The 12,366-nt window shown below is 38.8% G+C and overlaps 1 protein-coding gene across 5 annotated transcripts in view; it reads left to right on the plus strand.

Annotated features, from left to right (window-relative positions):
• The window catches only part of MTMR2 (myotubularin related protein 2), a 110,254-nt gene that overhangs the window by 30,882 nt on the left and 67,006 nt on the right, over nucleotides 1-12,366 (plus strand). For all 5 annotated transcript variants that reach the window (XM_070803339.1, XM_070803343.1, XM_070803340.1 and 2 more), the window contains one exon: nucleotides 11,356-11,461. In XM_070803339.1, the coding sequence (XP_070659440.1) occupies nucleotides 11,356-11,461 (106 nt within the window). The remainder of the gene's footprint in view (nucleotides 1-11,355; nucleotides 11,462-12,366) is intronic.

Raw genomic sequence — 12,366 nt, forward strand, 5'->3', positions numbered from 1 at the left:
TTCTGACTGTGCTTCTGGACCTGCATACAGATTTCTCAGGAGGCATGTTAGGTGGTCAGGTATTCCCATCTGTTGAAGAATTTTCCAGTTTGTTGTGATCCACACAGTCAAAGGCTTTGATGTAGTCAATAAAGCAGAAGTAGATGTTTTTCTGAAACTCTCTTGCTTTTACAGTGATCTAGCAGATGTTGGCAATTTGATCTCTGTCTCCTCTGCCTTTTCTAAATCCAGCTTGAACATCTGGAAGTTCTCGTTTCACATACTGTTGAAGCCTGGCTTGGAGAATTTTGAGCATTATTTTACTAGAGTGTGAGATGAGTGCAATTATGTGGTATTTTGAACATTCTTTTGCTTTGCCTTTTTTTGGGATTGAAATGAAAACTGACCTTTCCTTTCCTGTGGCCACTGCTGACTTTTCCAGATTTGCTGGCATATTGAGTGCAGCACTTTCACAGCATCATCTTCTGGGATTTGAAATAGCTTAGGTAGAATTCCATCACATCCACTAGCTTTGTTCATAGTGATGCTTCCTAAGGCCCACTTGACTTCACTTTCCAGGATGGCTGACTCTACTTAAGTGATCACACCATTGTGGTTATTTGAGTCATTAAGATCTTTTTTGTACAGTTCTTCTGTGTATTCTTGCTACCTCTTCTTAATATCTTCTGCTTCTGTTGAAGAGAAGAGATCTCTGGTCTTTCCCATTCTGTTGTTTTCCTCTCTTTCTTTGCAGTGATCACTGAGGAAGGCTGTTTTATCTCCCCTTGCTATTCTTTGAAAGTCTGCATTCAGATAGGTATATCTTTCCTTTTCTCCTTTGCCTTTAGCTTCTCCTTTTCTCAGCTATTTGTAAGGCCTCCTCAGACAACCGTTTTGCTTTTTTGCATTTCTTTCCTTGGGGATGGTCTTCATCACTGCCTCCTGTACAGAGTCACAAACCTCTCTCCATAGTTTTTCAGGCACTCTGTCTATCAGATCTAATCCCTTGAATCTATTTGTCACTTCCACTGTATAATCGTAAGGAATTTGATTTAGGTCATGGCTGTATGGTCTAGTGGTTTTCTCCACTTTCTTCAATTTAAGTCTGAATTTGGCAATAAGGAGTTCATGATCTGAGCCACAGTAAGCTCCTGGTCTTGTTTTTGCTGATTGTATAGAGCTTCTTCATCTTTGGCTACAAAGAATATAATTAGTCTATTCTTGGTATTGACCATCTGGTGATGTCAATGCGTAGAGTCTTCTCTTGTGTTGTTGGAAGAGGGTGTTTCCTTTGACCAGTGCATTCTTTTGGCAAAACTGTATTAGCCTTTGCCCTGCTTCATTTTGTACTCCAAGGTCAAATTTGCCTGTTACTCCAGGTAGATTTTGACTTCCTACTTTTGTATTACAGTCCACTGTGGTGAAAAGGACATCTTTTTTGGGTGTTAGTTCTAGAAGGTCTTGTAGGTTTTTATAGAACTGTTCAACTTCAGCTTTTTCAGCTTCTTCTTGCTGAAGCTAAAGTCCATGCCCCAACCATATGCCCCTGTAGTTGGGGCATAGACTTGGATTACTGTGATATTGAATGGTTTGCCTTGGAAACAGAGATCATTCTGTCATTTTTGAGATTGTACCCAAGTACTTCATTTCAGACTCTTTTGTTGACTATGAGGGCTACTCCATTTCTTCTAGGCGACAGGGGAAGGTAGTTAAGGAAGGAGTTGGGTCTGGTATGGGAAATCTGGGGACAGCCAGAGAAGAGCTACATCCTGCAGCCAGATGTACAGCAAAGTTTTGTATATAGGGTTTTATAATTGTTAATTTTTTTGAAGAAATATGTGTGTTATGCAGTGAATCAGTATAGACAGTTCAATATTGAAAATTGAATCAGTATAAACAGTACATCAATATAAACGTAACCAATTACAAAGGTTTTGAAATGACTTATTGAATCAGTAAGAATAACAGGACTGATTTATTGTGGAAAATATACCTTCAGAATAAGTTTGAGGTGGTTAAAAACCAGAGTTGGTCAGAAGAGAAGACAGTTTGGAGACTAAGTTAAAAAATATTTAGAGTGGAAATGGAGAAGACTGATTCTCATGACCAGTGGCAAGGAACAGGTGTGTCTGCTGCTGTTGCTGCTAAGTCACTTCAGTCGTGTCCGACTCTGTGTGACTCCATAGACAGCAGCCCACCAGGCTCCCCCGTCCCTGGGATTCTCTAGGCAAGAACACTGGAGTGTGTTGCCATTTCCTTCTCCAGTGCATGAAAGTGAAAAGTGAAAGGGAAGTCGCTCAGTTGTGTCCAACTCTTCGAGACCCCATGGACTGCAGCCTACCACGCTCCTCCGTCCATGGGATTTGCCAGGCAAGAGTACTGGAGTGGGGTGCCATTGCCTTCTCCAACAGGTGTGTCTGGCTGGAGTGAAATGTAAACTTGAGCTAGAATTAGATATGGTGGAGCACCTTGGCACTCTGAATACTGTTAAGAGATTTAATTTGATTTGGAGGTAATTGGGTAGCAGTGTGTGCACTTTCATCATAATGAATGCAAGTGCTAAATAATTGTTGGAGTGATGTTAGAAGAAAATTATTCTTATAGATTTGAATATTATATATTAAAAAGTGATGGGACTAACATCACTGAGAACATCCAGTTAAGAGTTGATTCTGGCTTTTTTCATCCAAAGTGTATTGAGCTAGAGTGAGACATGAAAATGGGAAATAAAAATCATATTCAATGTGAAAGAAAGGAAGGGAAGAAGAAAAAATAATATAAACTGTTCCTTAATGGACATGACTTCATGCAATTGAAGTGGCTGTCAAATTGAAGTAAACAGTTTTGGGAAAGTAGTTCTGTGGAAAACATAATAGGCAAAAGAGCGTTAATTTTTACTCAAATTTTTTCCAGAGAAAGGTTATTTTTGGTGACATAATTAGTTGTCTTCTGGTAGTACTACCATGTTTCCTTTTTATTACTTTATAGAACACTTGAGCTTTTTAGTATAGAAAAAAGTTACTTTTATATTATCAGTTTCAAGTTGGATGTCTTTCACTTCTGAATCCATATTGTCTAACATAATGTTTTCCAAAATATAATTTCTTATTTTGTGAATACGAGGTCTTCAATTATAGTTCTTGCTGTCTGCTCCGCACCCCGACCCCTTATAAGCCTAAGGTATAGTCACTGAGGCACATTTGTATTCTGACTTGTATGTCACAGCTGGAAGTAGTAATAATGAGAAGTGAAACAGCAACATTGCCACTATAATTTTTAAATTTATGCAGCTAATCTGACTTGGGGTGGGGTAGTTTCTGTGTAATAACATTTGTTGTAAATAATAGCAGTTAGTCACGTGGTGCTACTTTTTTTTTAGACGCTTTACATATTTTGTTGTAAGCAAGTTGAGGAAACGATCTTTGGTGAAGGATCTTGGAATAGCAAACAACAACAAAAATGTCGGAGAAGAGGGACTCATAGATGAGTAAATACAATAAAATTTTACAGGTATTGCAATAGAAATATGTACAGTGTACATTGAAGGAAGAAGCAGTTATGTTTATAAGATGGATAGGGACAAACAGGGAAGTGTATGAAGGACATTACAGGCAAAGACAGCAGAGTCAGCAGCAAAGGTGCAGATGCATGAGATGGCTAAAGAACTTAGAGAGTCTGCATGCCATTCCCAGTGGGTTCAGTTGAGTGAAGCTATGGCTAGATATATGGAACAAAGGCCCGATCATGGAAGACTTAAGGTGTTGTGCTAAGGAGTTTGGGCACGATTCTGTAGGCAGTATATAGTCAGTTCAGTTCATTTCAGTCGCTCAGTCATATCCAACTCTTTGTGACCCCATGAATCGCAGCACGCCAGGCCTCCCTGTCCATCACCAACTCCCAGAGTTCACTCAAACTCAGGTCCATCAAGTCGGTGATGCCATCCAGCCATCTCATCCTCTGTCGTCCCCTTCTCTTCCTGCCCCCAATCCCTCCCAGCATCAGTCTTTTCCAATGAGTCAACTCTTAGCATGAGATGGCCAAAGTTTTGGAGTTTCAGCTTTAGCATCAGTCCTTCCAATGAACACCCAGGACCGATCTCCTTCAGAATGGACTGGTTGAATCTCCTTGCAGTCCAAGGGACTCTCAAGAGTCTTCTCCAACACCACAGTTCAAAAGCATCAATTCTTCAGCACTCAGCTTTCTTCACAGTCCAACTCTCGCATCCATACATGACCACTGGAAAAACCATAGCTTTTACTAGACAGACCTTTGTCGGGAAAGTAATGTCTCTGCTTTTGACTATGCTGTCTAGGTTGGTTATAACTTTCCTTCCAAGGAGTAAGCATCCTTTAATTTCATGGCTGCAGTCACCATCTGCAGTGATTTTGGAACCCCCCAAAATAAAGTCTGTCACTGTTTCCACTGTTTCCCCATCTATTTCCCATGAAGTGATGGGACCAGATGCCGTGATCTTAGTTTTCTGAATGTTGAGTTTTAAGCCAACTTTTTCACTCTCCACTTTCACTTTCATCAAGAGGCTTTTGAGTTCCTCTTCACTTTCTGCCATGAGGGTGGTGTCATCTGCATATCTGAGGTTATTGATATTTCTCCCAGCAATCTTGATTCCAGCTTGTGCTTCTTCCAGCCCATCATTTCTCATGATAAGTTAAATAAGCAGGGTGACAATATACAGCCTTGACATACTCCTTTGAAGGTTTAAGGAGGGATTGCAAGTCAGAAGCACAGTGGGATATCACTTCATACCTGTTGTTGTTCAGTTGCTGTTCAGTCACTCAGTCCTGTCCCACTCTTTGAGACCCTGTGGACTGCAGCATACCAGGCTGCCCTGTCCTTCATACCTGTTAGAATGGCAATTATCAAAAAGACAGAAAATCGTGAATGCTGGTCAGGATATGGATAAAAGGGAACCCTGGTAGACTGTTGGTTGGAATATAAATTGGTGCAGCCACTACGGAAAAAGGACGGAGGTTCCTCCAAAAATTAAGCATAGAACTACCATGTGATGCAGCAATTTGACTTCTGGATATTTTTCTGAGAAAAACAAAAACACGAACTTGAAAAGGTATTTGCACTCCCACGTTAACTGCAGCATTATTTACAGTAACCAAGACATGGAAGCAACCTAAAGGTCCATTGATGGGTGAATGGATAAAGAAAATGTGCTACACACACACGCGCGCACACACACACACACACACACACAGATACACACACACAGAGACACAGTGGGTGGTATTTAACCATAAAAAGAAGAAAATACTGCCATTTGCAACAGCATGGGTGGATCTTGAGGGCATTATGTAAGTGAAATAAGTCAGAGAAAGACAAATGCTATATGATGTCACAAATACATGTGGAATCTGAAAAACAAAAACCAAACTCATAGGTACAGAGTGCGGATTGGTGGTTGCCAGAGGCAGGCGATTTGGGTTGGGAGGAATGGGTGAAATGGGGAAAGGTGGTCAAAATACATACCTCTGGTTATGAAATAAACAAGTTGTGGGGATGTGATGTATACCATGGTGACGATAGTTAATAATAATGTTCAGTTGAGAGTTGCTAAGAGAGTTGATTTTAAAAGTTCTCATCAGAAGAAACAAATTGTTAATATATGTGGTGATGGATGTTAATGAGATTTTCTATGATTACTGCACAGTATATACAAATATTGAATCATTAGGCTGTACATCTGAAACTAATGTTATATATCCATTATATGTCAGTTTTTTAAAAAAAGTCTTAAGCAGAGGAATGATAGGATCAGATCTGTTTTTGAAAGATCACTTTGGTATTAGTTTGGAATGATGTATTGAATGAGTAGTTGAGGGAAAAGGTGTTGCGCTAAGACAGTAAAAATTAAGATATTAAAAAGGATACATTCAAGAGATGGTAGGGAGGTGGACTCTATAGAACTTTGGATTGGTTGGAGTGATTGGTTTGGGAAAAAAATGGTGATGGTTTAGAAAGCTCACTTGGGAAGTGGGAGTATTGCTGAGCACTGCCTGGGGTCTAGCTAATATTTCTAACGGTGAGTTTAAAATGGCCCCATGTGAGGATTTACTCCATTAGCACAGAAGAAGGTAGATAGTTATATTGATCTGAATTTAGGGATTAGCAGGGCAGGGGTGGTCAGTGGATAGAAACAGGACACTGAGTGTTTTTTGAAAGAGAATGTAAACTGTTACACTGGGTATTTGAGGTTGGATGGAGAAGGAGGTGAAGTGGGGGAGAGAGAACAATAAGCATGAAGAATAAGGACAAACGGAGAAGTTGAGGGATGAGTTGTCACCACTGGATTGAAGATTCGATGAAGGGAAAGTTAAGAAAGTGAGATGTTTGGAAAGCATAGCGTCTGCGGTCAGATACTGGTTTCCTTGAGTTTTCGATGACAAAGACTGGGTAGCTTCCAGAAATGGTAAAGTGCGGTATGTGCTGTAGAAGCACATTGCTTAGTTGGGGATGTAGATGAGGAATGTAGGAAGTGAGGAATTTTGAGCTAGGTGGTTGCTAGTTTGTCCCTGTGAACATTAAAATTCCCACCACGAAGGCCAGTTTTGGAGTAGAAAGAAGCTTTAAGAGGAGAAAGTGAGCCAGGTTAGTAGAAGTCTTCGCTAATGTGAGAAGCAGTGATTAAAAGGGGAATGGGTGATAGAGAGGTTGTATGCCCAAATACCAAGCACCTCGGAGGAAGAAGGCTGTTATATATGGAGATGGAAAAGTAACACTAGTGTGAAAGCATGAGACAGGAGCTGGGGGAATGCTGGTTTCACCTTTGGATTTTGTTAGATGTCGGACAAGAGTCTTCTCTAGAAAAGGCTGCGGGGAAGTGGGCTCCTGGAAGGAGATCTCAGCTGAAGCAAAGAGGTAGAGGGGAGAATTTGGTTGAAGATAGAAGAGAATTTATTCCATATGGCGTAAAAAGTCCAGTGTAAAGGAAAAGTTAGCTGAAGGAAGACTTGGGCAGGGAAAATGGACAGAGGAAATACAGAGTCGGACTTGAAGGTCTGGCATTTTTGAAGAGGTTCAGGATGACAAGGATAATAAGAATGTTTGGATTGAAGTTTGTGTGGTGAAGTTTATGGGCCTAGGAAAACTGAGGACCAAAGCGGCATTGGTTACTTAGTGAGATTGTTGTTGTTGAGTTGCTGAGTCATGTCTGACTCTCTGCGACCCCATGGACTGTAGCCCACCAGGCTCCTCTGTCCATGGGATTCTCTAGGCAAGAAAACTGAAGTGGGTTGCCATTTCCTTCTCCAAACTTAATGAGATTAGCAGACTGTAGTCTTTGGTCAGAATTCAGATGCCTTGCCAATTCTTATTCTCTAGCAGTTTATCTTTTAAAGGGAGGAAGCAGTGTAACTAAAGAGCTCTAGTCTAAAGATTTAAATGCCATTATAGAGTATAGGATTTGGGTATCCTGGTGGCTCAGAGGTTTAAGCAACTTCACTTCACTTCATAGAATATAGGCAGAAGTATAGATGATTGGGTTTTATTCCACTGGATGACCTAGGAAGACTTCTTGGAAAAACCGGCCTTTTAACTGGGTCTTAAAGAGTAAGTAACAGTAGGATGTTAATAAATAGAAAGAGAATTAGCTCAGTCGTGTTCAACTCTTTGCGATCCCATAGACTGTAGCCTGCCATGCTCCTCTGTCCATGGAATTTTCCAGGCAAGAAGACTGGAGTGGGTTGCCATTTCCTTCTTCAGGAGACCTTCCTGACCCAGGGATTGAAGCCGGATCTCCCACACTGCAGGCAGACTCTTTACTGTCTGAGCAACCAGGGAAGATAAATGGGCATTCTGTTTTGGAGTTGCATGAGCAATGGTATGAATTCAGGGAAATACAAAGCTTATTTATGGGACAGTTCATAAAAGGTAAACATAGAGGGCTTGACCTCAAGATGAACAGTGGAGAAATGGAAAAGAACAGTGGAAGTGAAGTAGCCTAGTAGCCATGGTGATCAGAATCATGTACAAAGCCCATATGACAGGGGACAAATAACTTGAAAATAGAGCTCTGCATTCTGTTGCCACCTTCAGTCTTGAGTATCCAGTTCATGTTTATACCAGAACTTTCAGCGGTTGTGGTGGTGGTAGTGGTATGTGTATCTGTGTTTGCTATAATCACAAGAACAATACTAAGATATAGTCACACGTGTGTCCCCTCCAGCCCCTTAAATTTCATGGACCAAAATTGTGTCACATTCTCTCCTAGACACAAAAGAACCAAAAACAAGCATGTCCTCTTGGGCTCATCGTAACTGTCCTCATGCAGATCAGGAAAGAAAGGACTGTGTATATATATGGAGTAGGCAGCAAACAATATTTGTCAGAGTACTGTGCCTAAATTTTTATTGTTTTCCTTGTTATTTTATGTTTAGTGTTATTTTAATTAATCCTAAATTGGTACAGAAAAAAAGAAATCATTCTCAGCCTATCAATTTCTCTTTCCTTACACTATAAAGCTCGAAAATAGAATTCTTATGACTGTTCCCTTGTCATATTATAGTTTCTTGGACACAAAAACAATTAACCACAATTATACTTTGAAATAGTTAAAGGGATGTTTGTATTTGAAAAACATTTTTTTGAAGTGTTCCCAGTGGAATGGCATTTTCATTCATTTAAATGAAGTGATTATTTTGAGGGAGATGATTTTCGCATTGTATAAATACATAAAAACGTAGATAGCATGATTTTATACATGGAACATTGTAAAAAACTGTACAAAAAGCTAATACATTCAGGAAAGTAGCAGGATACAAAATCAACATGCAGAAGTCAGTTGTTTCTATATACTAATAATGCGTTTTCCAAAAAAGACATTAAGGAAACAAATTAATAGCAAAAAAAAAAAAAATACAATACTAAGGAATAAAACTATCCAAGGAAGTTAAAGACCTGTATGAAGAAAACTATAAAACAATGATGGAAGAAATTGAAAAAGACACAAATCGATAGAAAGTTATCCTGTGTTAATGAATTGGTAAAATTAATCTTGTTAAAATGTCATTGCTGCCTAAAGTGATTTACAGATTCAATGCATGCTACATAAAAATTCTAATGACATTTTACACATATAGAAAAAACAATCTTGAAGTCAGTATGGAACCATGAAAAACCCAAAATGGCTAATGCAGTCTTGAGCACAAAGAACAGAGCTGGAGGGATCACACTTCCTAACCTCAAGCTGTATTGCAAGGCTGTGGTTATCAAAACAGTGGACAGCAGAACAGATTGGTAGAACTACACGTGTATACATACAGTCAATCTACCTTTGAAAACAGCACCAGGAATGAACAGTGGGGAAATGATAGACTCTTCAATGACTAGTGTTGGTGAAAATGGATATGCATATGCACAAGGGTGAAATTGGACCCTTATAATACATCACACACAGAAATCAACCAAAGTGGATTAAGCATTTAAAAGTAAGACCTGAATCTGTAAAACTCCCGGAGGAAAACATTGGGGAAAAGTTCTTTGGTACTGGTCTTGAGAATGGTTTCTCGGATTTGCCACCGTTAGAGGGCAGGTAACAAAAACAAAAACAAACTATTAGGACTACATCAAAGTGACCGACAGAGTGAGAGAAAATGTTTTCAAATCCTATCTGATAAGGGGGAAAAACTTGTCTGATCAAAAGGGACAGATTTTCAGATATAAATTATGTCTGGGTACCTAATATATAGCATAGTGACTGTAGTTTAATAATATTGTATACTTGAAATTGCCAAGATGGTAGATCTCAAATTGTCTCACCACAAAAAGAAAAGTAACTGTGTGAGGTTATGGTGTCTCAATTAGCTTTATTGTGGTGATCATTTCATAGTGAATACATATATCAGAATATCATGTTGTATACCTAAAATATATACAGTATTTTTAGTATCCAAACCTCAATAAAAATGAACTGGCAGTTATTTGAGGGGAGATGATTTTCACATTGTAAACATAATTTATAGTCGCTACATGCAGGTATTATGGTGGACAAATTTTAAAACAAAAATATGCTTTCTAAATATCACAACCTCAAGGTGGATTATTCCATCAGAATCTTGACTTTTTGTGTGAAGTAGGCTTTTAATATGTTGGGAGTGAAGCTTTAGAAAAATGTATTTCTTAGTCAGAACTTTAAGTTTCAGTTCAAAATGTTTGGGATTTTCCTACCATTGATTTTTCTTCCTTAAATAATGTAAGTTTCTTCTACTGATAAAAGGAAATGATGTAAATCATACAGTTTGTGGCATTGGTTTATTGTCACTGTATTTTTTAATTTAATAAACATAATACACGTTAACTATATACAAAGGCACTGAAGTAGATTTTATAGAAAATAAAGACACAGTCGTCCTTCTTGGGACTTTGAAATTTTAATTGGTGAGACAACATTTACATACTTGAGACCAATAAACAGTAAAAGGCAGTATGTGATCAGGTATCCAAAGTTCTATAAGAATTTAAGAGAATAAAAGTATCGAGTGTGATTACTTAGTGTAATGGAAAAAATGGATATTTAACATAGGATATTTAACATATTTAACATATTTAAATTGTGTGTTAAAAACACACAATATGGTTGTGGGGGAAAGTTACAAGGTACAAGGACAGGCTTGTCTTTCCATCATTATCTTTTCCCCTTCTGCTCATCTGGCCCTGCCAAACTATTTGTAGTTTCTCAAGTGTTCTACGCTCTTTGATAATTCTATACTTTTAGTGTTTTTTGTTTGTTTTTGGAATTCCCTTGCTTGTTTGTCAGCCTGGCGATTTCCTATCTTTCAAGCCTCAGTTCAGATATCACCTGCTCTGTAATGTCTTCCCTGAACTTTCCTGGGTAGAGTTAGGTACTTTCTTTTCCTTTTTCCGGATTCATAATCATGGTGCTTCTCTGTCTCTCTGCTCTCTGTCCACCTAGGGGGTGTATGTATGTGTATAGTTAGAGTTATCACATTGCACTATTTATCTGTCTCTTCAACAAGCTTGTGAGCTTTATGAACGTGAGAGCTTTGCCCTATTTATCTCCAAATCATAGTGCCTGGTGTAATGGTTTTTTGCACATTGGCCTGATAATTGAGTGATTAATTGGATGGTTAGATAAAAAGAAAGAATTAACCTGGAGTGTACTCATAAATACTGGGGAAGCCTGTCTAGAGGGAATGTGGATGGTAAGACTACTTAGCCCTATTCTTAGGAATAGAGCTTGCAATTTACCAGTATTTAGAGATAAGATTGAATAGGCAATATTGGACTGGTTGGCAGTAGAAGTTTTAATAAACAGTGGGGTTACAGTTAATGAAATTTCTGAATTTTTAACACGCCCATTTTTCAAATGTCCTGTGCTTTTGTATCTTGTAGTGCTTCCACTTCTCATTCAGAGAATTCAGTGCATACAAAATCAGCTTCTGTTGTCTCATCGGATTCCATATCAACTTCTGCAGAGAACTTTTCTCCTGATTTGAGGGTATGTATACTGTTCCTGAGTCCTAGTGAAGTATTTGCTATCAGCTGTTTGTGGCCACACTATCAATATAACTTTTAACTAATTAGGCAGGAGACATTGATGGAGCATTCTCAAAGACCTGAATCTGTATGTAATATCCTAGAACAGGCTATTCTTACTTATCCATAAAAAAGAAAAAAAAATGTGTTTCATTTCTGAATTTGATGTCTTCTAAGTTCTTTGCCAAAAGGTAATTAATGAATTCTGTAGTGGTATAAAAGATTTTCATGAATACTCCCATAATGCTTTACTCCCAGTCATAACTAATATTTATTGAGTGCCTACCGTGTGCCAAATGTTGTTCTAAATACTTTAGTGAAATATCTCTTAAAATACTTCCACCAATTCTGTAAGGTAGAAATTATTATTACCATCATTCTACAGATGCCAGTAACTCATAGAGAGATTAAATAACATGTCCAAGGTCTCATAGCTAATAAATCTTATTGTCAGTATTCCTGCTCATGTAGTCCAGTTCTGGAGCTAAGTCACTTAAATACTGTGCTGTTTGCTGCATATCTTATTGTAGTTTATAAGTCAGTCAGTTCAGTCACTCAGTCATGACCAACTCTTTGCGACCCCATGAACCGCAGCACGCCAGGCCTCCCTGTGCATCACCAACTCCTGGAGTTTACCCAAACCCATGTCCATCAAGTCGGTGATGCCATCCAACCATCTTATCCTCTGTTGTCCCTTTCTCCTCCTGCCCTCAATCTTTCCCAGCATCAGGGTCCTTTCCAATGAATCAGCTCTTCGCATGAGGTGGCCAAAGTATTGGAGTTTCAGCTTCAATATCAGTCCTTCCAAAGAACACCCAGGACTGATCTCCTTTAGGATGGACTGGTTGGATCTCCTTGCAGTCCAAG

This window comes from Bos indicus, chromosome 15 (genome assembly GCF_029378745.1).
Source record: "Bos indicus isolate NIAB-ARS_2022 breed Sahiwal x Tharparkar chromosome 15, NIAB-ARS_B.indTharparkar_mat_pri_1.0, whole genome shotgun sequence".
NCBI lineage: Eukaryota > Metazoa > Chordata > Mammalia > Artiodactyla > Bovidae > Bos > Bos indicus.